Source organism: Zophobas morio, unplaced genomic scaffold (genome assembly GCF_036711695.1).
Source record: "Zophobas morio isolate AGI-343-1 ecotype UQ-CSIRO unplaced genomic scaffold, CSIRO_AGI_Zmor_V1 ptg000487l, whole genome shotgun sequence".
Taxonomy (NCBI): domain Eukaryota; kingdom Metazoa; phylum Arthropoda; class Insecta; order Coleoptera; family Tenebrionidae; genus Zophobas; species Zophobas morio.
In genome coordinates, this window is record NW_026972590.1 from 24238 (window position 1) to 49246 (window position 25009).

The 25009-nt window shown below is 36.2% G+C and overlaps 3 protein-coding genes and 1 long non-coding RNA gene across 4 annotated transcripts; 2 read left to right on the top strand and 2 right to left on the bottom strand.

The window, feature by feature from the left end:
- Positions 1 to 2656: 2656 nt before the first annotated feature.
- Positions 2657 to 3961, top strand: LOC135121094 (uncharacterized). The gene is made up of 3 exons (XM_064045423.1): positions 2657 to 3664; positions 3720 to 3805; positions 3880 to 3961. The coding sequence occupies exons 1-3, from the start codon at positions 2695 to 2697 to the stop codon at positions 3919 to 3921; spliced, it is 1098 nt and encodes a 365-aa protein (XP_063901493.1). The 5' UTR covers positions 2657 to 2694; the 3' UTR covers positions 3922 to 3961.
- A 71-nt stretch (positions 3962 to 4032) lies between these two features.
- LOC135121085 (CAP-Gly domain-containing linker protein 1-like) lies at positions 4033 to 7078 on the top strand. The gene is made up of 7 exons (XM_064045386.1): positions 4033 to 4136; positions 4198 to 4248; positions 4300 to 4399; positions 4453 to 4529; positions 4582 to 4657; positions 5138 to 5253; positions 5308 to 7078. The coding sequence occupies exon 7, from the start codon at positions 5398 to 5400 to the stop codon at positions 6934 to 6936; it is 1539 nt and encodes a 512-aa protein (XP_063901456.1). The 5' UTR covers positions 4033 to 4136; positions 4198 to 4248; positions 4300 to 4399; positions 4453 to 4529; positions 4582 to 4657; positions 5138 to 5253; positions 5308 to 5397; the 3' UTR covers positions 6937 to 7078.
- A 7397-nt stretch (positions 7079 to 14475) lies between these two features.
- LOC135121101 (uncharacterized) lies at positions 14476 to 15311 on the bottom strand. The gene is made up of 4 exons (XR_010278851.1): positions 15221 to 15311; positions 15048 to 15143; positions 14619 to 14991; positions 14476 to 14529 (listed from the first exon to the last, which is right to left on the bottom strand). It is a non-coding gene; the product is annotated as an uncharacterized LOC135121101 (long non-coding RNA).
- Positions 15312 to 23069: 7758 nt separating this feature from the next.
- Positions 23070 to 24569, bottom strand: LOC135121097 (probable oxidoreductase OrdL). The gene is made up of 3 exons (XM_064045425.1): positions 24459 to 24569; positions 24000 to 24407; positions 23070 to 23918 (listed from the first exon to the last, which is right to left on the bottom strand). Exons 1-3 carry the CDS (start codon positions 24567 to 24569, stop codon positions 23070 to 23072), a joined length of 1368 nt encoding a protein of 455 aa, XP_063901495.1.
- Between the last annotated feature and the right edge of the window lie 440 nt (positions 24570 to 25009).

Below are 25009 nucleotides of genomic sequence, written 5' to 3' on the forward strand. Positions count from 1 at the left end.
ATGATAATTTTATTTTTCAAAAAATACATATCCCTTATTGGGTTATCTTAGAAGTTCCAAGTAAATATATCGTGTATTGTCTTGACAGCAGTCCGTCAAACAAGCGCCTCAAGCAATTATAGTACAATGAAATAATTTGAAATGCGTGCGATAAGTAAAAATATTTTTTTGAAGGATCTAACTGCAACTGAGGACTCCTTCATCGAATGCGTTAAACGCTGGGTGCTGAATTAAAATGGGTCGGAAAGCACCAATAACGAACCGCGCCATGGACAACCCATTAAAGTAACTACGCAAGAGGTGCAAAAAATCCATAAAATCGTTTTAACCGATAGCAGAGTAATAGTGAGAGAAAGCGTAGACTGTAAGCTTTTTGTTAACGGAACGAGTACTTAATATATTACCCGAAAATCTAATTATAAAAAAGCTTTACGCAAGATGGTCGCCGCGTTTGCTGACACCTGATTAAAACAAAGTTGAAAGAAAATTTTAACCGAATATTTGGCTTTTTATAAGAGCCATAAGATCAAGTTTTTACGTCGAATCATAACTATTGATGAGATGAGACGTGGTTCCCTCACTATACTCCTGAGACCAAACCACAGCAGAAATGATGTACCGCAAAAGGAGAGCCAGTTCAAGGAAGGAAAATATAGTTGCAACGGCTAACCAAGTTATGCGTAGGATAATTTTTGATTATTCCCCAAAGGGAAAAATAACCAAGGGGAGTGTTACGCGCACTTACTGGGAAAATTTTACGAAGAGATTTAAAGGACAGAAGAAATAGTGTTTCATCAAGACAATGCATTAGTTGCAATGGCTAAAACCCATTAATTAAAGTTTGAATTGTATCGCCACCCACCATACTGTCTCGTGCCACTTGCATCTGTTTTCAAACCTCTTAAAGCGGCTTGGTGGAAAAAGATTTGCGACCCGAAAGTCATCGACGCTGTAAACGACTATTTTGAGAACCTCGGACAAATCAACGTATTAGTTTGGCGTAACGGCTTTATAACATCGTTGGAATAAGTCCATCAGGCCAAAGGAGATTATGTTGAAAGATAAATTAAACCCAAAAAATATTTGTTTTCCCGTTTAGGCCTAGAATATATCGCTCCACCCTCGTAGATATACGAACTTACTAAACTACTGCCTAAAATTACCAACTTTTTGGACGTAAATTTACTTTCACTAGCTTGTATACCAGTGTATCGCAAAATAAAGCGCCCAAGTCAACTGAACAAATATCTCCTTGTATAGGTAATATGATATAAAACTAAGCTATATTAAATGAAGAACGATTAAAAAACACTAAGTTTATATGAAAAAATTTCAATCGTTATAGAAATATAATTAAAAAATAATAATACTGAACTTATCGACCCCTTAGCAATATAATATTTCGTAGCTTTAAAAAATAAATTGACCGTATAAAGTCGAGAAAAAGGCCCTCTTTTTCGGTAGTCTATTTTCTCTTTATTATATCGTTATCTTTATCTTTTCTTCTTTATTATTAACACCATTTATTCATACTTTTATTATATATATTTATTTAATTATGTACTTTAAACCTTAGCAGTTAACAATTGTTATTAAGGCTACCCTACGAGCTCTTTGCTTAATCTTTCTGAAAATTTTTCATTTGGAAGAACGGTTAGAATGAGTATAACATCCGGCGTCTTCTATCATGCTGTTAGCCACGGTGCTTTAGTGGAAGGCTTCCTTTATAAAAAAAAAATAGGACTAAACTGCCTCAACTTTATATAATTTCTTGTTGTATGAGGCTTTGTGCAAATTAAACATGCTTTACCCCTTGCAGCACAATTAATTTTTAGTTCTCGGTTTCCGCACAGCGGGAGGCAGAAGAGCTTCTTCTCGACGAATATAAGCTTTTCCAGTGTAATTACTTAAGCTTAAAAAGGGATATTTGGAATAAAAGAAAACGTTTTTTAAAATAAGCTCGCTACCTCTTAAAGGAATTACTTGTTACTTTTAACGAATAGATTTGGCCGAAAGCCTGTTGCCAGCAATCATTCTTCAGACTTCATACTTCAAATAATAGAAAGAACGACACACAGCTAAAAAGTGAGAGTAAAATAGTGAGAGAGTGCCCTGCTATAAATTGTTTCTTTATTGCTGCTCATAGAAAATAAATAATATATGGGCTTATAGCAAATATAGTATTATGCGCTGGCTAATATAATATGTTTTAAGTACGTCAATACTTTACTCCCTACAATTATCACTAAAGACTAACTTGGATAGAAGAAATAATCTAATAAATGCGGAAGTTCCTAATATTAGAGGTGCACTAACGTAATATGCAGTTCTTCCCAATGCGAGGAGACACCAAATTTGTCGACTTAATTAAGGCAAAAAGTGGTACGCGCGACTTAAAAATACCCGTCTCGCTTTACAGTAAGAAAAATACCTTAACTTTGGCTAACAGCCTCTAAGAGCGGACTGAGGCGATGTTTGTACTCGACACACATCGTCGAGTGGACGGCCATCCATAGGGGCAGAAAGATATCGGCGTCTAATATCTTGTAGTTACTTGTCCCTCCTCTACACACATATATGGTGGTAATTGACAAGAACTCAAAGGTTTCCTGAATAGCGGAGTAGTTAGCCTTGTGTGTTTTACATCTTTAAGATTTATCTAGTTAACTTTTGAAATTTGAAATTTATTACTCTATGTCTACAAAGTTGCAAAAAGGTTTTGTTTCTTTCCCTGACGAAGTTAACTTAAGCGGTTTAATTTTTGTTGACAACAAGAGTGGTGATGAAGAATGCAACTTGGAGTTAGAAGAACTACTAGATGCCCAGCTAGGCGCCTCTTTTATGCAACTGCCAGAGTCTGAAGATGAAAACTCTATAAAATGTTTTCAAAAATTGAGGACTAGAGAGCAAAAGCTTTATACTAAGTCTGACCGTCACTTGTATTTAGGGAAAGTACAGTTATGTGAAGTAAAAGACTCTTTATTAGATTCCGAACCCCCTTTTGAAGTCGAACGTAGTAATCTTGATACTAGTTCGGGCAATTATTTTTTTGGTAATATATCTCAAGATTTATCAAGTCAGCCTTTAATGCCCATTACAGAGAAAATTTTAAGTAAAGAAAATACTGTCAACTTGACTCTTCAAGAAAGTGAGAAGTTTGAAGCCTCCAATATTACTGACTGTTTTGAAAAAAGTTCTTCCAAAGAAAATTCACTTAGTAGCAATTTCAGTGTTAATATGATTAGCGAAAACTTGGGTGCTCAAAGTCTCGACTTATCCAGTCTAAGCGAGCACTTGGAAACTCCTTTTGATCAACCTTTCAACCTGACTGATATTAATAGAAAGGAGCCCAGCAAACAATTTATTCATAACACAATTTCTTGCCTTCAAAATAGCACAAAAAATATTACTATCTGGAGCAAAGATGAGCCAGTGGGTAGCACACAAACCACTGCTTTTATTAAGGAAGACGAGGTTTTGGTGGAAACCGTTTATGAAAATAATTTTGGTTTAACCACAAACTCAATAACCAGCCCGGTTATCAGTAACGTTGTTCAAGTAACTTCGCCTAGAAGTGAAAAAGACTTGAATTTTGAAGCTTCAAAAAATGATTATGGCGATGAGTGTGAGTGTTCTAAAGCTACAGCCATTTCATGTGAACAAGGTTACTTTTCAAGTTTCTCTTAGCTTTGAAAGAAGCTAAATATACGTAATTGAAGAAAACGAAGTATTGACAAAAATTCTTCAACAGTTAAAAAAAGATTTGGTCGAAAGCGGAGAGCTTTATTCCAAAGATTGTACGGAGGTAATTTCATGAGCCTTCGCAGTTTATATTATTACAGCCTCACTGTGTGCGTCCTGCTTCGAGTCTTATTCTAGGCTAAGGGACGTCTACCGCGATTTATCGCGACAAATTTCTAACTTAGCAGATGGCTCTTATAAAGATAGAATAAGATTAAAGGAACAGGCAGACACTTTTATATAGTTATTCCCACCATCTTTACTTTTTCTACTTATTGTTACAGTTACTCGCTCGTGAAAAGTACATAGCTGAGCTCGAGCAGGATCATTTCGAAAGCTCTGGCTCTTCGGCGCTAGAACAGAGAATTAAGGAAAGTAATTTAGTTATTGAAAGGGTAATTATAATTTATAATTTGACTATTGTCTTTGTATAATAAGGGAAATTATATAAAATAGTTGGAAACTCAATTGTCTTTAAAAAACGAATCTTTGCGGAGCAATCAAACAGTAAGTTGTTTTACTTTTACAATTTTGACATAATTCAAAACTATGTTTTAGGAACTGCATGCTCTAAAAGAAGAAAATTTGCGGCTTAAAACGGAAGTTGTGCGCCATTCCGAAGAAAGATATCTTAACGAGCAGCAGTGCGAGCAAAATGGTTTTATTATTACTGAATGTTATATAAAGTTTTTGTTATTGTTATGTCTGTAGACAATTTGAAGAAACAGTTGGAATCTGTACTTAGTGAACTTTCCGAGTGCAGAGATCAAGTGTTGTCTCTGCAGAAGGTAATTTGCCTTTGCTCATTATTCTTTCTTTAAAAAGTCAACACTATTTAAGGAGAAAACGTGCCTTCGAGAAAAAGTTTCGGAGTGGGAATCTCGCGTGGAAAGGGAATCTTGCACATTGCAACTTTGTAATAATTCTGTTTATTTTTTAATGAAAGCGATTGTAGGTTTCTAGTTTTTGTGGAAAAAACTAGTTTAAAAAAGTTAAGAATTCTTACGCCTGTTGCCAGAAACTGTTACGAATAAATTATTCTTTGGGACTCCATAATTAGCAAATTTAATAATACTAGATAAATAATGACTATTAGTAAAAATATTTAATAAATTCTACTGCATTAGTCTTAGTATCTTTCTAGAGGCGCTTTATAAATAGTGTTACTTTTCAATATGTATAATTAATTATACATCGCGTGCTTCACGTATTACTTTATCAAAGTCGTAAATAAACTTCCATTTGAAACCTGTTTGACAATTTATTTAATAACTACACTAACATATAGTATCATTGTGCTGAACCTACACGATACGTCCATACTACGCGTTCATTGAAACGCGCTTAACACGAGCAAAACCGCTACTTGTCTTTGTGTTAACGTTCGTTTTTAAAGATCAGGAAAAAAATCTCGCCGACTTTCAGAAAATTGAAATAGCCGTTAAGGACCTTCTGACAACTTTTGACTGCGCTAGTGGAGACCTCGTTGCTGGAGTTTGCCCACGGATTTGGGTGATTTTTTTTTCATTAATGTTATTAAAGGCCATTTTAATTTTATATAAAAAGAGCAATGAAAGAAATGATATAAACATAGAAGCTCTGAAAACGTACATACATAAAGCCAAAGAGCGCCTTCAAACTCGCGAGAGCGCTTTAATGGAGCAGTTTTTAGCTAAGGAAAAGGAACTTGAAGACGTAATGAATAACTTTCAGGACCTGAAAAACGATGTAGGCCTGAAAGATGCCCTTTTGGACGCTCTTAAAAAGGAAAACGCTGAACTACTTTATACTAATAAAAGCCTCAACGATTTCATAGAACATTTGGAGGCCGTTAAGGAAGAGGCGCTAATGTTACTTAAGAGCTTTATTAACGAGGCTCAGACATCACCACTCCTTGAAAGAAGAACAGAGAGCGAGTTTACGTGGAAAAACATATTGGAGGAGTTAAAGAAAAAGAAGGATGAAATATTAGCGGGGATACGCTCTCGCGAAGCAGAGTTAACTCGTGTGACCACCTGCTTAGAAGAGCTTAAGATGAGATACGATAGCCTAAGAGAGAAGAAAGACCACGAAATAACCTCGTTAAAGGAGACGCTCGAGAGTGAATGCACTCAGCGAGAAAAGCTTGCAACAGAAAAGGCGCAAGTAGAAAAGGTCAATGAAGAAAGTTTAGCGCAACTAGAATCACTCACATTGTTGAATAAAAAATTATTGTCCGAAAAGGCACAACTCCAGCATTTATTGGAAGAAAAAAATAAGATTTTACAAGAGAAGGAACGAACGAACACCCTTGAAGGTCTGCGTCCAGAAAAAGAGGATGTATGCTTCTTAGTCGAATGTTGGCCCGATTCGTTCAAAAAGTTTTTGCGCGTACTCTTGGAAGAATCTTCTAGATACTTTTTGGAGAAAAGGTCGGGAAGTTTAATGGAGTCTACAAATTATTTTGAGAAGACGGCAGCCGAATTCGACCATTTCGAAGAAACTACTAAGAAAGAATTATATGCGTTTATTGAAAAGGTCGTTAACTTCAAAAAAAAGGAAGCTGGAAACTTAGACATCGGGCAAAAAGAAGTGGGAGCTAATAAAGAAAATTCTGGTGAATATCTAGCCTCTAGTAGATTATTAGACGATTCGTTACATCGGGAAATTTCCCGGTGCAAAGAAAGTCTTAGAAAAATGAATGATGTTTTACAGCTAAAAGAAAAAGATATCTTTAAACTTAATAACCTCGTTAATATTCTTAAAGAAGAGCAAAGGCACTATGCACAAGGATGGATTGAACATGTGGTCAAGGAGACCTGCGAGGCTATGTTTGCCAGCGGGCATCAACCGACCTTCAACAATTGTGAAGATTCGACTTGGGCAAGCGAGGCAGGGTTTACCTTTCTGAGAAAGACAGATTTGGACTTTATTCAAAAAAGAAAGGAAGCGTACATATGCTACGTAAGTGAAAAAATAGAGCGCTTTCAAAGAAGCGAGAAGCGGTGCTTTCAGCAACAGTACGAGCAACTCCTACTGTTGATGAAAAGCAAAGTGTTAGAGCACAACAGACAGCAGCAAGAACTTTTTCAAGCTCAATTTAAAGCAGAAAAAAGGATTTTGGCTCAGAAAATAAATGCTTATTACCAGGGTCAATTAGAGAATTGCACCTGTCGGCAGCGTTCATTACGTCCCTACCCTTTGTTCACCGCGTAAGACGGGCCGGCATCTGTTAAACATTAATTAATCAATTGTATACTTTTTGTTTTGGGTCTTCCTACTGCAAAGGAAACTAGTTACTCTTATACTATGTACTTAATTTGTGTAGCCAGCGAAGCTAAATAAACCCATTTTGTTATTTTTCCTTTTCGTCATAAGTATTTTTCTAAAAGAAGTAGGCAGCAGTTAGTAAACTTCTTATTGAAGCTAAACTAATTAGTAACCATATTTTATATTGATAGATTTAAGAACCCAGTTTACGTATGGCGAGTTTCGCTATAGGCTGGGCTCTTACTTTCGGTGAGCGTTAATAACAAAAATTCCTTAAACTTTATATAGCGGGTTAATTTTAAAAATCGCAATGGTTGAGCGCACTATAGTAGGTAAAGCACTTGTCTTTTATGCTTTATTTTTCGTTACAACTATATGCGCGACATTGCCTCACGGCATTTTGCACTCAATAAAGCTCTTTGTGGGGGGGAGGGGGGAGGGATTAAGTACTGAGACATTGAAGACCGAAAAAGAGAACTGTGCCGGTAAAAATGAATCCACAACCCCGAACGTATATCCTCTTAACCACTAAAATACGGCGACACCTCTTAAACCTGATAGGACGAAGCAACTTTTCACCTGACCGCGAAGGGACACAGGCAACCATAGTGAAATTCTATGAACGAAAAGTGCTTTGCTTATTACCGCTGATTTTTAACTCCCGTTTCTGTGTCGTTACTAATTGCGGTTTGAGTGTGTTTATTCTCTCTGGACTGATATTAATAAATAGTGAACAGGGGCCACCTGAATCTCCGAGCCATTCCGGCCTGTAATAGCAGAGTGCTGATATGAATGCTAAAGCTACGGTCACCTACGAACCACTTGAGACCGATTTTGTAGGGTTTGTGAGACACCCAGAATACGCAGCTTGCATAGGAGTCTACGTGTTAAACGAAACTAAAGGCCCTCTACATTTATAAAAAATATGCCAACGTTTATTTAAAGTTGAAACCGCAAGTTAATCTCTTAACGAAAGCGAGGAGCTGCAGGTGCATAGATACTTTGTGAGTAAAGCATACTAATAATTCGAGTTTCGACCAACACGCTCCTCTATTAACCGACCTGCCACAACAGCTAAGATGGACGGCTGGGTTCAAGAAAATATTATGGCTCGTTGTCTCCAACAGCATCATAATAGTAATTTATTTTTAACATCAAAATATAGCCAAATAACAGCACAGAGTTTGCAAGTCAGCTAAGAAAGCTCGCGAGCGGTAACCTTTTTTAGCATCTTCTTTGGTTATGTAGTCGGGGCTGAGTGCCTTTTTGCCTCGGAAGCCCATAAACCAAAATAGGTAAGCCATCCAATGATGACTAAACGCATTTATCGCTATCGGCAGTGACGCGCTCTAGTCGGCTCTTAAACTTGGTGTTTGTTTCTTATTAGCATAACGGCCTCTAGTATGCTATTGGATAAGGCTACTAATTCAATAATGTTATCGTCAAGTAAGTACTACATGAAGGCGCCGGAGTATAAAATAACAGCACTTGGCCAGTCCATGACGACATAGAACCTGCCGTCTATCCTAGGATGGCAAACCAACCCGAACCATTTCCATCGACAATTGAAGTGCAAAGTCCGCCATTAGAGACTACTGAAAGTAGGTCTACTAAATTATAACTATAGGTTCGGTTTTTTTCGGAAAGTACGATGTTTTGATAGCCCAGGAAAGATGCTTTAAATAATTTATAATACTTGTATGATTGTTCGACCATGTGGGTATCTCTCATTCGGGTTTTCAACTCGACCCTTTTAAGTAGCATGTTTGCAATAAATTTTCTACAGCCAAAAGAGAATAGAGGGCAATTTAGTGCAGTAGTGAGGTTTAGGGCGGGGAAGAGGTGGTGGTGACCGCCTCTCGGGAGCAATGCTCTTGTCAGGGGTGGTACTTACGCAGTTGAACAGTACCAGCCGTGCCTAATAAATTGCTCTTCTAAGCAAGTGCAGCAGCTCTTCTTTCCTCCTTGCCCAAGGTTGCAATTTTGAATATAAAAATCACTTGTGGTTCTTAGGTTTCTTACCTCTCGAAGAGTTGTCCGAAGATGGAAGCAAGCGCATCTAGATTCGTTTATCTAATGCAGAGTAATGCATTTCCTCTGTTACTTTCGACGGATCCCCCCCCCCTCGACATAATCTGCATCAGACACGGAACGCCACTGGTTGCGCTCCTGTTAAAACATGCTAAAGTTGTACTGGATTCTTTCCGCTATTATCTTTAACCGGAATATCCTCGCTTAGCGGGTTTCCAATATAGTCAAGTGGTCTCCTCTAAGTGATTTACGCGATTACATTATCTATGCGTGTAGGTTAGGGGGGGGGATTTGCAACGTTCAAAAGCTTCTTTGCAGATAACAAATGACTGCAACGAGTGCCAAAAGCGGTTACTTCGTGCTGTTCTTGACTATACAGCAGTTTGTTAATGACTACCTTACGCGAGAAATTGGTGCAAAGCCCTTTATTTCGTAAAGACTTACCCCCGGAGCACCACTGTAATCTTACCATGGAGCGATGCACAAAAAGACCGTTTAAGGTTAATGGCAAAAGGGGTAAACGAAAAGGAGGTTTTAAAAATTCCACTAGCGTGGTTACTCTTTCATATTGACATGAAAACAAACAAAAGCTATAAATTTCTGGTCATTATCCTGCAAAATTATCATGGTTTTCAAGAGTTTCTCTAATTTTCTTCACAGACTCTTTTTTTTAAAGATTTGACGCGGTATCTCCTGTAGTTACCTATTTTAATAGGTTATTAATTTACTATCATGCTTAAGACCATTTAGATTATAGAGAGAGCGCTTAGTCCAGATACACTATGTAGTAACGTAATTCATTTGTAATTTACTAAGGTTGCCATGGGGCAACATATAAGCATAACTCTTATATAGCTATAATAATTAAGATATATACCAGGAGCGTTAATGAAAAGTTGCAATAGTTTATATGAATACTTTTGTGCTCTCGTTGAAGTAGAGGAGTATAAGGCTTTACAGGAGATTGTATAGGCAGTGTAACCATTTGATATATCAAATTTTTAAAATTATACTTTTTTTTAAGGTTAAAAAGCAAGAATATAGAGTCGCGATCAATTTTTTTTTTTCTTGGTACACTACTTTTATATGTATGTATGTTGCCTACAATCATTTGTCATTAATCTTTCATAGATTGCATTGTACTATTTTTTTCTTGTAAAGAGATAAACAAATACCTTTTTTTTAAAATTTTTAACTGCCAGCTTTTGTAACACTTTTGGGGCTTAATGAATTATAAATTGAGCTAAATAGGACAACATCCAGCGGATAACACCGTTATATTTTTAAGGGCTCAGAGGTCTACCATATACCAAAAAGGGTACGGATGAAAGCAAAGGGCCTTAAGGTACTCCATGCACGCTACATAGTATATAGTTTACCTTTAATTAGTTAGGATGCTTTCGTGGTTTCTTGTTTTAACGCTCTCAGGAAGTTTGTCATACCTCATATAAAGTCTTTTTTAAGTTGACTAACACTAGTTTTCCTACCTCCCCTTAGTAAATCTTCGATGGCTTCAGACGCAGTATATGTGGTGTCGTGGGTTGTTAAATTAAAAGGTATAACGTTAATTTTTTAACATCAATTTTTTTCAATCTTAGCGAAATAACTTTTTAAAGCTTTTTAAATAAAATATTCAAGAGAAGCAGCATAAGCATGACATAACTATCTATCCAATAATAGCCCTAAAATAGCCGAAAGAGCTATATTTTCCGATATACTACCCCAATTAGCTGTTTCCTGGTAATGAAAACCTATAATTTACTTTGTATAGGAGTTTAATGAGAAATTTACAAAAAGTTATAGATTTAAAATTATTATTACTTCCTTCGATGGTTAACATTATATTTTAATGTTATTAACAATATGCAGTCACTTTTCTTTTAATTTCATAAATGACTTTTTAGTTGTAAAGTTTATATAATATGAAAATTTTGCTCAAATAATCATGAGCTCAAAAATTATTTAATTTTGTCATTGTATAATAACCTTTCCACTACTCAACCGATCTTGAGGTTTTATGAGCCCGTTAAATAGCGTTAATACTTGTATTCTAAAATGTTGAAGGCGCTTTTGATAACATATGCCACAAAGGATTAATTCTGAAACTGACCAGCGAGCGTTATTATTCTTTGTACCTGAGGGTTAGGGCAAAGGTTAGATTCCAATCCGTACTCCCTTTTTGTAGGGTCCAAAGGGCTTTCTTTTATCTTCTCTATTTTTTCCATCTTCACTTCTGATATACTCCAACAGCCGACCCTGTTTCCCCTTGCGCAGTACGCTAATGGCACTGCAATCTATACAAATAATAAATTCAGTTCCGTGGGCCACAAAAAATATGCAATTATATTTAGACCCCTCCTTGAAGGTGGTTCACATCTTATAATTTTAAACTTAACCGCAAAATGCAATGCCCTACTGGTCTCGGGTGAAAGGAAACATCGCCCGGTGAACAACTTACAATTTATTTGATAATGATCTCCTCTGATTCTTGCAGTTTAAGTATCTTAGAGTGGTTATTGACCATTAGTTCAAGCGGGGTGCTCTTTGGGACTACGTAACTAACAAATTAAAAACTATTAGCAATGTACTAAACCACCTACTTTTTAAAAAGAGGAAGTTAAATAAGCTGATTTAAAATAATTGTTAGGGAGATTAAATTTATTACGGAAATGATTAGAACAACGCAGAAAAATGCTTTGAGCAGACCGGTGCTCACTTTGACAAATTGCTATCTACGACAATAACTTACTGTGTTATAACCAAATGTAGGCTACCTAAGCACCTTTTGGTTCTTCCCAATTATCAGAAACTGAACATTAAAAAAATACAACCCCTTACGCCCAATAATATTAATAATATAATAGTAATAATAACTTTAATAGTAAAAATAATAATTAATGATAATTTTAATAAGTAGTAAATAAAATATGTAAGTAATGTACTCTATGCTAGATGACCGTTATCCCTGTATAAGTTACTGGTTACTATGTTTACCACTTATAGCCTAGCAAGAGGAGTGAGTCTATGAAAACTGACCCTAAACGACAGTGGTAAATTCAGTTACCACTGAACGTTATGTTAAGCACGAATTGCGCGATCTCTTTATTGGACAAAAAAAGTGTCTATTACTGGAGGTAAGGTTTTTTTTTGGTTAGATAGGCAAGTAAACATTTGATTTACTGTTCATTTTGAGATATTTTTAATTGAGGTATATAGAATCAAATTTTAAAAAAAAATATTGGACTTTTAAGTATAGTTTCAACATAGGAAGTGATTTCGCAGAAAAAAACAAATCTATTTTAAGCCCTAGAGTTTTGCCCTTTAAAGGATTTAAGGTAAACTTTCCGTTCTCAGGAGTTTACTCTCCGGTTCTTCACTAAAGAGCATATGGGGGTTAAGCAGTGAAAAAAAGGACATATATCCTTAACTGTAGAACGACAACTTCATAAATGAAGATTAAAAAAATAAATATGGTGTTTTGGTAACACCTTTCAGTAAAGTACAAAGTAATTAAAAGAGTTTTAGCTCCTATCCTTCCCTTTATTATATATAATTCAGGAGCATTAATTAAATATTAATATAAGAACAAAAGATTTAGTCGGCCTAAACTATGACAGATGGAAATAGTTTACTTTGGAATCTAGCTGACAGTAACGTCAGCACCCTTACAATATATTTTTCCTCTTTTTCTTCTTTACTAATTTAAATCAAGGTGTCGTGATATTCAGAGAAGTTATTTCGTGATTAACCCATGATTTTGAACTGACAGAAAATTTTAATTTTTTAGATGTTTTAATAATTTAAAGATATTAAATCTATTAAGCCCTTTTTTTTTTATGCTTAAATCAGCACTTCGCTAATTTCTTTTTCTCTACTGTATATATAAAAGCGTCTTCGCTATGTGCCTTAAACATAAAAAATAAAATCCTTAGTATACGTGCCCTGTTTTTAATATTTTATAGTTTAAGATGCTCCAGTGAAGGCCAGTTTTAAAATTTTACAAATACTGTGTGCTAACTACTAATGGATGGGGGTAATAGGATTCTTTGCCTCCTATGACATTGAAGTGCTTTATTTTTACAATTTTTATGATTAACTTAGAAAGTCAATAAAATTAATGAAATTGTATAATATGCTCATGCATAGACGCCATAATAAATTTTAGCTTTCCACCACTTTATGCTGCCCTCTCAAAGGTTGTGATTTTTAAATCTACTCTGATGAATACAATAGTCAAAAAGATTCAGATAATAGGATTCTAAGGCTCTATATAGATAGCGAACGCAGATGGTAGGGCTAATAGGTGGATCTAAACTGAATTGAAATAGAATCTTAAAAGTGGGGTAGAAAAGGCTACATATTTTATTATTTGTCTCCCCCTCTGCTTTTACATGGAAAGGAGAACATAAGTTATTTGTAACTGACCTTCTTTTCCTGAAATTGTTTAAAAATATCGTTTATTTATTCTCTTAATATTTTCCTTGGGAATATCTTTAACGTTATTGCTGATCACTACATCTAACTTTTTTTGTTTATTATACTTTCATATACGCCCTATTGCACAGCCCGTTTTACTTGCAATTAGACATCTACAATATAAGAACAACCTGATAATAATTTTATTTAAGTTCAAGATAACCAATAAGTCATAGTTACAGATATAGTCTATAAACTACTGCGTCTAATATATCCTGTAATGAGTTGTGTAGGCTTAGAAAACCGAACTTATTGCTATATGGTTTGTTAACGCAAATGAAACAAAAAAAAAAAAGTTGTCTTTATTTTAACACGGATTAAGGCATACATCTTAGTATATAAAAAATTACGGGACTAACTTATTTGTTAATAGAATTTTGTCATGGCTAATCGTAGCCAATCGTACCTTTACTATAGTTTCTGTGTATCCCATAAGTAAAAATGATTTGCCTAATTACAATAAAGTTATGCATCCGCTATGAAAGATTTTAGAAAATATATTTATCCTTAACTTATTGAGATAGCTCAAAGTACTGGATGAATAAAAGGGAAACGTAATGCTTATGGAGACAAGGGAACGCCACAGATACCGTTTGTTCTTCTTTTAACGACTGCACTCAAATTTGTTGACTAGTTAGTAGATAAATGCAGCTAGTGAAGTCAATTATGCCACATTTTCTGCAAATGATGAAAAATCTATACATGTCTTTCAAAATACAAGACAAATAATTAATTTTTTTAAAAGAACAACAAAATAAAATAAGCCTGTATACAGCATTTTTTAATCATTAAAACAAAGTACGCTTGTACTCGTGCAACGATTTGAAATACAATAGATATCTTAATGTGAACCGATAATATAAAGATAAACCTTCACAATAGCTAAAAAAATTATGTTACCTTACTTAAAAGTTTAGTATACTTTATTAATAAATAAATAACAAAAAACAAAATTAAGCTTTAACCACAAAGACGTCCCTAAATAAAATTCGTAGAATAGTAGGGCTCCTTAGAAAGGTAGTCACGAGAAGTCTATAAAAAAGTTACAATATCGATTTATATGAAAAAACAATCAGTGATGGACAGGTAAGCATAGATGATAGTTATTTTTTATTGTTTACCTAAGCCATCCATGTATAGATTTTTATAAATTTTCATTGATGATTGAAAACAATTTTTCCTATGAATCCTTAATTAATTACTTGCTATCAATATTTTTATACCCTGTTGATTTTCTGCACTATACCAAAAAGTTTTGTTTTATATCAACTTTAGATAAGGAAATTACCATAAGCTCTATAGCTGAAATTATCCATGTCTACATTTCGGCATTCAGTACTTGTTTCACAAACCTTTTTTAACCCTCCTAAACATTCTTAATATAGAGCCTTCCTGGCGAAGAACATTTTGTTAAGCTTCCCACAAAGTACCTTCAACTCTCTCCGAAACCAATTAATAGGGGGAGTATCACTTTATACTGCGAATCAAGGTTTCCTATTTTTAAGTTAAGAATATATATTATTTATGGATATATACAAAGCGCCAGTGACCTGCGAGACTTATTTAAATTCCTAAAGATCAGTGTTTCGTAAAACCTTGGAAAACCAAGTTATGAAATAGCTTGCCATTATATCCTTTCGTTATCACTAATAAAATAACTTATTTCAGTTTTAAAATCTGAAATTTATAACGACTTTCATAGTCAAGAAAACGCTGGAGAAACCATGAGCACTAGCCAAAGTTTTAGACGTTCAAATCTTAGAGAAAACTATGGCTCCCTTCCACTTTCTCAAATTTTAAGTGAGACGACGCCCTCTAGCCTTCTGTTTTTTCTGAAAAGAGCGTGAATTTGGTATTAAGGTTTAATTTTTATTTAACATTCCCCGAAGAGTTGTCGGTCGTCCGCTCACTCTTATTTTTGGGAAAGTTAGATTTTTTTATGCATACATTAATATGCTAAGTAACTGCGCGTATCTATCGTCCATGTGTGGTATAACAGCTAATATTACTATCTAACCCAAGACTTTCAAAGCATTCTACAAAGAAAAAATATATTTAACATTTACGTATATAAATCTACGTGAAAGTTACTTATATTTGGGCATTTATGAATTCCTTTAAAAAGCAACAATATCGCGGTTTAGGCAGAACGTAAAAGTTTGTGCAAAATAAATTTGTTGAAACTCCGACAGCTTAAATTATTAGCATCTGCAATTTAAGTTCTAACACGGGTTTTATTCTCCTCTGTAACTGCGAAAGGAGCTCGGATTGTCTAACCAGCAGCGTTCTGAGTATAATGGGGAAGATCCTATTTTACCCATAAAGCCTTTTTTAAATGAGTTACAACCCAATTTTAAAAAGAGTGGTTTGAAGACATAAGAAACCAGAGAAATTCGATACATGATAAAAACTTAAATAAAGGATACCAAAATTACCTCTACGTTAAATATTATCCTGGCTTCTTAAACACCTATAGGCACTTAGCTTTCTTTTGCCGTCTAAGAGGAGGCTTATTTTCGCTTGTAATTGCTCCTTTCAGCTTGTGAGGCTTATGAAAATCTAGAGGGTGAACTATATATTTTTAATTTCGGTGTAGTAGCCCTGTGGGGACTCGTACCTGAATGCAAAAAGGTTTGCGAAAGCGTATCTTCTGCTGTTCCTTATGCAAAGATTTCTTCTTCAAATAGTAAAGAACGTTATACGGTTTTACATCCAACCTTTTTTGAAGAGGAATCGACTACGACCGCTTTGAAGTAATAGTTAACTATGTTACGGCCCCCAATATTTACAACGATATAATCACATTAAACACTAGCAAGGTCCAGGACTAATACTTTTTATGCTCGCCTACTGTTATATGGTCACTGTAAATATCCGTAGGATCTCCTTTGCCTTGGGTCAAAGTCTGAAACTAAGTGTACATGAAAGTAACCATTCACCGGTTTAGATTCGGTAATCAGGGATTATTTCTTTTTGGCAGATATTGTAGACAATACAATCCTTTACTTTTAAGATTTTCCTTCAGAATTAGCGAGCAAAGGATTCGTTGAATTAACAAGGTAAAATTTTTAATTGGAAAGTCAGGGCATATATTGAAAACTGCTTTAGGAAGAAAACGTCCAAGATCATGGGTTATTTGTTCGGGCTTACCAGCAGAATTTACTTAACTTGGAGGGTTATAGACACACCTGAAAAAAAATTTTCTCTGGTGGAGCTTTCTTTTTTCCTCTCTCTGCTCCTTTTAACTTTTAGGGATGATCGCATAGGAAGGCGAATGACTTTACCAACAGGTTTTACACAATTATACGAGGGTACATGCAGATAGACAGACGTATAAAAGTCTTGGAAATAAGGTTAAATGTTCTTAATAGTATGAATCAGTTTTTGAAAGATGAGCATCAACACAGCAAAGGTGCCGCTATTGCTATTTACTCACACTACCTACACAACTATACACATGCTTGCAGATTCTAAACTAGATTGGATGGTGTTGATTCTGCTAGCAATCCCCTTGTTTGTCACTTTGATAAAAACTTTTCTTGGATTTTATCCAGAAAGCGAGTTTACAACAATTCAAAATTGATTATTGCTTCTTTGTTTAATAAATTAGTTGACTGCAGATGTTTTTTGGCGAGGACAAATAGACCATCTTTTTCCTAAAAGGTGTGCCTTGGTTCTCCAAATTCTTAAGGACACGTACTATTTCTCTAGATTACTAAAAAGCATTCAAATATATTGATAACGATGGCAGCGATAATCTAATTTTGAGTTTAGGCACTTTTGTTTTACATAATTTGCGGTTAAAGCTCTATTAGAACCCCAAAATTAAAATCTGTGTTTTATATTGCACAATCTATGCAAGGTTTTTAATAAAGATCTCTAGAGGAGACCTTCCTTTACTATAAGAGTATCAACGCGCTCGTCAGGAAGCTCTCTGCGAAAAATATGGTGTAGTTAATCCGTTTAATAGCACACATTCGCGTGTTTACCTTTAAAAAGTTCCTTCGGATAGCTTCATCAGCCGACAATTCTTCAGTTTATTATCTTTTATATAATCCTTCATAAATGCTTACACTCTAATAAGCTCTAATAAGCGTTTCTTTTATAAACTTAATTCCAGTAGAATTTCTTTGAAATACCCTTTTTTTGATGCTATGTAGAAATAACATTTTTTTTACTGACTACACTGGCGTAGAATATATATAGTAGGCAAGATGCTAGACAAGTTGGCGACCTTAATATCTTTTTTTTAAAAATGACTTGTTTTCAAATTTATTTTTTGGGAGAAATGCGCGATAGAACATTTTATTAGACTCAAGTCATTATACATAATAGCGAAATATTTATAACAATTTAATATTAAATTTCTCTTTAAGAAAACTTTACTATAAGATGTTTACCTGCGTGTTCAAAGACTTTCTTGTTAACGTTATTATTACCCTTAGAGTTATACTAAATCCCAAACTATACTAAAGACCTGCTTTATGAAAAAACAATAGGAGGGTCTGTCAAGCGCGGAAATAGTATGTACTAGGAAGTAACATTTTAAAAGTAAGCATTCTTGATCGTTATTTAGGCCAGTCTAGTAGATCTACCACCATGCGAGGTTGGCACAAATCAATCATCCCCAGCAGCATTACTAGGTTAAGGCGCGAGCCATGGGAGGTGTGTTACTGTGTTACTATTACCGCTTCTTTACACCACCGACGTGTCCGCACTCTTCTCCAGGAAGTAACATTTCATGAAAACTTCCTAAATAAAGCAAAAGCGCAATAATCTTTTTCTACGTATGCCCCCTCCTAAACAATAATGGAATTTTAATTAAATTTATTTTGTTTTCCATACATGCGATGTCAACAAGGTTATGTTATAGAAAATGTTTAACTTTAAAAGGTTATATAGATTCCCAGGCTCATTAGGCCCTATATTTAAATGTTTTAAGAAGGGCTGCACAAGGAGGGGTACCCTTCCTGGTCGATGGAGAGTGAGAGGAGGAGCGATTGATTTAACCTCCCGTAAAAAGAGGGTATTTATACCTTCAAGGTAAAATAAAATCAAGTCACGTGGGCTCCTCTCCCTGGTGCGGAGCTTATAATCGAGGAGGTGTGGCTGGCAGGTGTCTCCAGGTGGCCTCAGGTCTTGTGCCTAAGACTGCCTCTCCCGTTGGTGCTTTAGCAATTTTCCAACATACTAGACCGAATAGCGGAAGTCCGGGCCCGATATTTCCCGCTTTTTCAGCCCCTAGGGACAATCATTATTGCTCTCTCGAGAACGTACACTGGTGGGCACGCGTGCCCCAACTCCTTCAGAAAGGGGGTTCAAATTAAGCGACCTAATCCCTGAAGAAGGCCGGCCGTAGTATGCCGGTGCTAAAAAAAAAAAGGTGACCACGTGGTAAGAGCATATGTAAACTGACGTGCCTAGACATGTGATACTTCACAACAGACACGTGGCGAGATCATGTGGCGCAAGGTCATATGCACGCGAACCACGTGGTATGAGAACGTTATATATTAAAGTCCAATACTGATGGCAAGTTTTAAGCGTCTCGTTAGTAACAGCGGCGGGACAGATGCTTCACGTCCTATAAGTGCAGAGTTTTAACAACAATTTCATCAGCTGTGTGCTTGGTATGATAAGGTTGTCGCTAATGGGAAGGGGTCATACGTTGTCTTGCCTTCGTCTTGAAAGACAGCCCAAGCACACACTTTGCAGCGAGATAATCGGCAAAGAGCGCTGCTTTATTTCCCTTCTGTCAGCCACATCCGGCATCATTAAGTGGCAAAGGCGGAGCGTAGCAGTGTTTTTTACTTCGATTGAAGCACCAAGTGGCCTTTACTTTTCTTTTGCTTCGAGCAAGTCCTGAATTTTTGTCTTCAAGGTGGGCAGCTCTTTTCTAATGTGTCTGTGAAGACTCTTTAGTATAAGTTTGTCGTCAAGGTTCTAACGATGTAATATTATATAATTCGGAAGGCAATAAGAACTTTACGGTTGGTTGTCGCGACAGTAAGGAAGCTGTCAGTACACTCTTTAACTAATTTACCACGTCTTCTGACAGGGAGGAAGTCGGAAAGGGAAGATACATTTTGTTCAGCCCGGGATTGTCCTTGTTCAGAGTTTCTCTGTAGCCTTGCCTTCGCCTAACTCTAATAAGAGGGGGATTGATCCGACGGAAGCTCATTCAGCTTGGCCGTCGAAACCGACTAATTTTTTAAGGAGGGCAGGAGTTGGTTTTAGTTTTTTGCGAACTTATTCTCTATTGTAGTAATTAATTATAAAATCATTAAGATATTGTATTTGCAGTGGTAAAACATCAAACTTTAGTCGGTTTGTGATGGCAGCATTCGAAGATTTGAGTTGGTCCGTGCAATTCAAGTATTTTCCCAACCGGGTTTTCGACTCGATTGTTCCAAGCAGCTTGCTTTCAGTTAAAATTGCCCCAGAAAATGGAGGGGGAAATTTGCATTGAAGAAGCTTATAAAGCTTGTAAGCCGCGGTCTACCAGAGAGATTTGTCGACCAATATCACATCTGTCCCTCTCGTGCCACCACAGATAAGACGGATCCCCAAGGTCTTTACACCCTTTAAATTTAGGAGCTATGCCTCCGTCGCGTCTGTTAAGACGATCAAGTTGGTACGTTGTGTAATTTCAGAGTACTAGTCGATCCGGTTAGGTGCGTCTAGTTTTCCAGCGCGACAGCTGCATGTTCACGCTGCAACAGTTGCAGCATCCTTGTTTCTTGCAGAGCACGCCGTTGGTATTCCACTCGCAAGAGCTTTAGCTGGAGCAATGAGCTACTCCAACAACCATTTTTAGTGGTAGTTAGGTTGCTTATCGCTCGAAGAAATGCTTCTCACTTGTTTTAAACCAATAGGTTATTGATGTTGAGCGGATTGTAGTGCACGAGGCCTTTATCCCATCATAATTGCAAAAGAGATCGTCGAGGATGTTTGGCGGCAGAAAAACAATTTAAGATCTTTGGTACTTCGTGGTGAGAGCTTTGCTGCAGAGTTCAGCGGACTCTGCAATCAAAATCGCGAGGCTTCTTACATTGCACTGTTAGATAGTATCCCCACATTTGTTGCAGCATGAAGTAAAATCGCAGATCTGTGCGCTAAAGCTAAAGCGCTGAAAAACACTACCCTTGTGGTCACCCTGACACAGCGGTTTAAGGCTTGCTTTTGATATAGTGATTGTAATTAGTAATTCGTAAGTCCTTCATTTCCAAGGCCTGTGTACATGAACTAGGGGCAGAAATCGCTTGGTGTAGGCCTCGTCGTACCGGCGGTTTTTGGAAATTCGCTCTATTCGGAGGGAGAAAATCCGGTTTTTTTTTTGCCAGCCCTAAGGGTAGATCTGTAGAAAATCTCGAAGAATGACTTGGACAGGCTTGTCCTCCGCCATCTGACGCAGTAGTGCTTCTATTCTGCGAAATTCATCGGCAGTTAACTGCAACCAACGGGCGCGGTCACGAAAATAATGCGTCAGGAATTTGCAGGGATTCCGAAGCAAGCCCTTATATCACACTTGGGCAAAAAGCTATTTCGACAGCGAGAAAGAGGGCGCTTGTCGCCTTTTTAAAAATTGAAGCTACGGGTCGTCCACTCTACCAGGCACAGGAGCTGTTAGGCTGTATAATATACTTCAAAATCCAAATCAGAACTCTTGCAGGATTAAGTTTTAGTTCACAAACGCTTTCAAGCAGTGCAGTAGGACGGTTACAACTACTTGCCTACTGCTGACAAAAGACTAATAGGCCTGTACTCAAATGGCAGAGAGGCTGATCGCCGTGCCTTCGAAGGCATCATCAATGGTGCCTGTTTACCCATTGCCAAGGAAATATTTATATATAAGTATATATAGAGCTAATAAGTTGAGGTTTCGTGTGTGTAATTAAAAATTACTCGCCTGAGGACATACCACTCTAATTTATAAACGATTTGGCACAACGTTGACCTGATGTTTTTTTTGTTATTTTTATTATATTAAATATCTCTTGCTAAAAAAAAAACACAACCGTTTCTTTCAGTTCCTCGAATTTTCTATATTATATTAGAAATCTTTGTCTCGAACAAGGGCATTATCACAGCTTCTATAATACGTGTACTATTTTATTTTGAAAATTACTCCTCTTGCGTTATAATTATTTTAACTTATAACATTGGTTGGTTTTTATTAGAGTTTAAAGTTATAGACTATAGTAGACTAACAAAAAAAAATTGTATAGAATTAATGTAAAGTAAATCAAACCACTAAACAATAGGTGTATTCCCTAGGTTTATTAGTTTTCGGCAATTAGAGTAGTTATGTTTGCAAATTAAGTGATATTAGTCTGCAAAAAGTTCACATTCTGTATTCTGTAGTTCTTGTTATAATCTAATCTTAATTTGAGTTTAAGCAGCGTTGCTGTTAACCGCTAAGCCATGAGGACAACCCTCATTTTCGTTTCGTATTCAACCTGTTAGTCTCGTTTTTTTTAACTGATAATCATGTGTCTTTGTGGCCATAAGGTGACAAAAAAAGAATTTAAAATTAAATGCCGGTTTATTACGCGCATTCATTCATTGCTTAAAATGTTAATGTATAACTTCCGATGTTATACTGTTATTATATATGCAACTGTCACTTATACCAATTTTTTATTTTAAGTGTTAATTCTTGTCCTCGGTACGCGTAAACATAATATATACAAAGCCTACGCCAAAGATGAAGTACAAAAGAAGCAAAACAGATTTATTGAATTTCTTTACGCCTACACCCGAGTAATAAAAGTGAAATAGAAGTCGTGTTATATAAGCTATATATACTAACCTAAGAAAGCATGGTTTCTATAATAGCTGTAACTGAGTATAATTATTACGAGGCTATACATAAGAAAAGAATTTTATTTTTAGTTTTGGGGGAGGTTAGGGGTAACTTTGACCCAGAGATGCACAGTGCATATAAGTAGGACACACACACGAAAGTTTTGGGCCCTTTTGTTGTCCATGCTAAGCCGGTTCCTTTCGGCCGGATTACCCAAAGCCAGAGATAGTTTTTTAACTTTGCCTTCGCGGCGGAATATACGTCAGTGGGCCAGAATTAGACACTCCAGGAAACCTAAACGTCAAAAAGAAGCATTTAAAAGAGACCAATCTGATTTTTTCAAAGCTGAGTATGCGCAGTCCTGCTCAGGTAAGGATAAAACCATGCTGTGTATATTAATTGTTTACTTCTTATCTAACTTAGGTGCGGGTCATCAATATTTAAGTCACGTTACGAAAACGTACGAAAAATTTATTTACTATAAAGGGAAGAAAATTAAACTTAAAGATGAAGAGAAAGGATATGTATGCTATCACGGAAGGGAGTTTTTTAGCCCAATATTAATTGAATAGAACCTTTTTTTTTTAATAAAAAGCTATCTTTTTACTTGAAAACTTAAATGAGTTAAAAGAAGCTATTGGAGGTTTACATCTTTACTATATACAAATTTATACTTAAATGTTTTCTAAAGTTGCTGTGGCTAATAAAACCACTTTCTTTTATTATCAAATTGCCTAATAAAATTTTAATTTCTGTCCAAACAACTTCAGTCCCTCTTTTGGAACTTAAAAACAAAATAATCTCGGAGTTGAAAGGCTTTTAAGTACAAGAAGGTCCAAAAAGTTGTAAAAGGCCAGCCAGTATATTTAGGTTGGAAGCTTTCCGATAATATTTTCCACCTGGTGTCCGCATAGTTGGAGGAAATTGCGCAAGCAACAAGAGATCCGCATAAGGTAGTTGGTATCAAGCCGTGACCTCCAAAGCCGGATACTTGCCATATCCCATTCTTTTCCTGGATTAACGGCATTAAATCCCAACCAAAAGCCAACTTGCCTCCCCAAACGTAATCGATCTTAATATCTTCAAGTTGAGGATAAGCCTGGAGCATATCTTGACGTAAGAGCTTAATTTGTTTCTGTGTAGATTTTATAGGAAAAGCGCAGGCCAGTCCTCCCCATAGTAATCGTGAGTCGGGCAGAATACGATAATAACTCAACGACAATCGATCGTCACAAACTGGGTGGGGCCCACAGATCTCACGAATTCTTTTCCCCAAAGGCTCCGTCACCATAATATAAGTGTAACAAGACGCAAGTGAGCGCTCAAATTTCGTATTACATGAAAAATCTACACTGAAACTTTTAGTCAAAACTACGTAGTCACACTCAACGGAGGAATGAGGTGTACAGACTACCCAAGGGCGGCCTGGTTGACTGTTCTGCCTAATTTCTATAGCCTTGCTTTCTTCGTAAATCCTTGCGCCTTCGGATTCGCATGCCCTCGCTAAGCCCAAGACGTAATTCAAAGGGTGCAACGAAAAAGAGTCTGGGTCATACAACCCACTGTGGTAAAAGGTGGATTTATAAATGGCCCGAACTTCTTCCTTGGTCCAAAACTGTAAAGTGGCTGTTAGTATTCCGTAACATTACTTTGAAGTGGGAAGCTGAAGATTGGCTTATCTACGTAACGTTAATACCTTAAAAGAGGTTCCAAAATTTCTATTAATAAGTGAAACTAAGTTTGAAGTAATAACTCCTGGATAACAGGATAAAGTAAGCTGGCCGCTTTTCTCAATTCCACAATTAATTTTAAGCTTATGAACGCGGTAGAGGATGAGATCACGGGCTTCAGAGGCCCAGCTCCAAAGAGTCTTGGCTTTCTTATTAAAATAACTTTTATAAATATATAAGTAAGCAATAACTGTAACACTATTATTTAACTGTACTTCGTAACCAATTAGTTGCATAATCTCAAGAGGTTCTCTCTGAAAACCAGAGCACACCATGCCAGCATTTCTTCCACTTGCACTATCTCCAACTCGGTGTTCTTCTAAAACAACGACGTTTTTGTTTAATTCGACCAAAGAAAGTGCTACATTAAGCCCCTTTAATTTTTAAAAAATAGTCGTAGTTGAAGAGGTATACAAGTAACTAACAGCTAAGCCGGCCCCGATAACACAAACGTCGGCAGATTCTTTTTTCTCTAAAGCTTTCTTTGAAAGGCGAGCTTCCTGTAGTGTGTCTTCAAAGTAAGTTGGGCTCCTCATTCCCAGAAATATAAGAAGTATGAAATCAACGACACTTCCAGTGTTCAGGCACTAAACCGGTTATGCGTTGGCTTCGCCCCCATGTGCTAACTTTAATAATTGCCAATAAGCCTTTTACGTAGATTTTAATCTGTTAACCTTTTACTACAAACCGTATGCAGTCATTGTGTGGCTAATACGGCGAATCTTTAAAAAAATAGAGGGTCACATCATCTTCGATAAAATATTTATAGTTTATATACTTATCACTTTGTTTTACCTATTTTAGATAAAGTTTAGTAAAAAGGCCCTGTTATTATTGCTTTATTTAGTATTTAAACAGGAGGCATTAGTAATAATATTAACCTAGTTTGTGCCAGAGCTCCTCTACCTCAGAACATACCGACACCCTGGGGTACAAAGTTAAAGTATAAAATTGAAATTAAATTAATATGCCCCCC

Excerpts from the sequence above, each read along its gene's own strand:
- LOC135121097 (XM_064045425.1), bottom strand. The coding sequence starts at position 24,569 with ATGAGGAGCCCAACTTACTTTGAAGACACACTACAGGAAGCTCGCCTT. Across the intron at positions 24,408-24,458 it reads TTATCGGGGCCGGCTTAGCT|GGGCTTAATGTAGCACTTTC; the intron begins GTTAGTTACTTG and ends TAAAAATTAAAG. Across the intron at positions 23,919-23,999 it reads ATTTTGGAACCTCTTTTAAG|TTTTGGACCAAGGAAGAAGT; the intron begins GTATTAACGTTA and ends GCCACTTTACAG.
- LOC135121085 (XM_064045386.1), top strand. The coding sequence starts at position 5,398 with ATGGAGCAGTTTTTAGCTAAGGAAAAGGAACTTGAAGACGTAATGAAT.
- LOC135121094 (XM_064045423.1), top strand. The coding sequence starts at position 2,695 with ATGTCTACAAAGTTGCAAAAAGGTTTTGTTTCTTTCCCTGACGAAGTT. Across the intron at positions 3,665-3,719 it reads AGCCATTTCATGTGAACAAG|AAAACGAAGTATTGACAAAA; the intron begins GTTACTTTTCAA and ends ACGTAATTGAAG. Across the intron at positions 3,806-3,879 it reads ATTCCAAAGATTGTACGGAG|GCTAAGGGACGTCTACCGCG; the intron begins GTAATTTCATGA and ends GTCTTATTCTAG.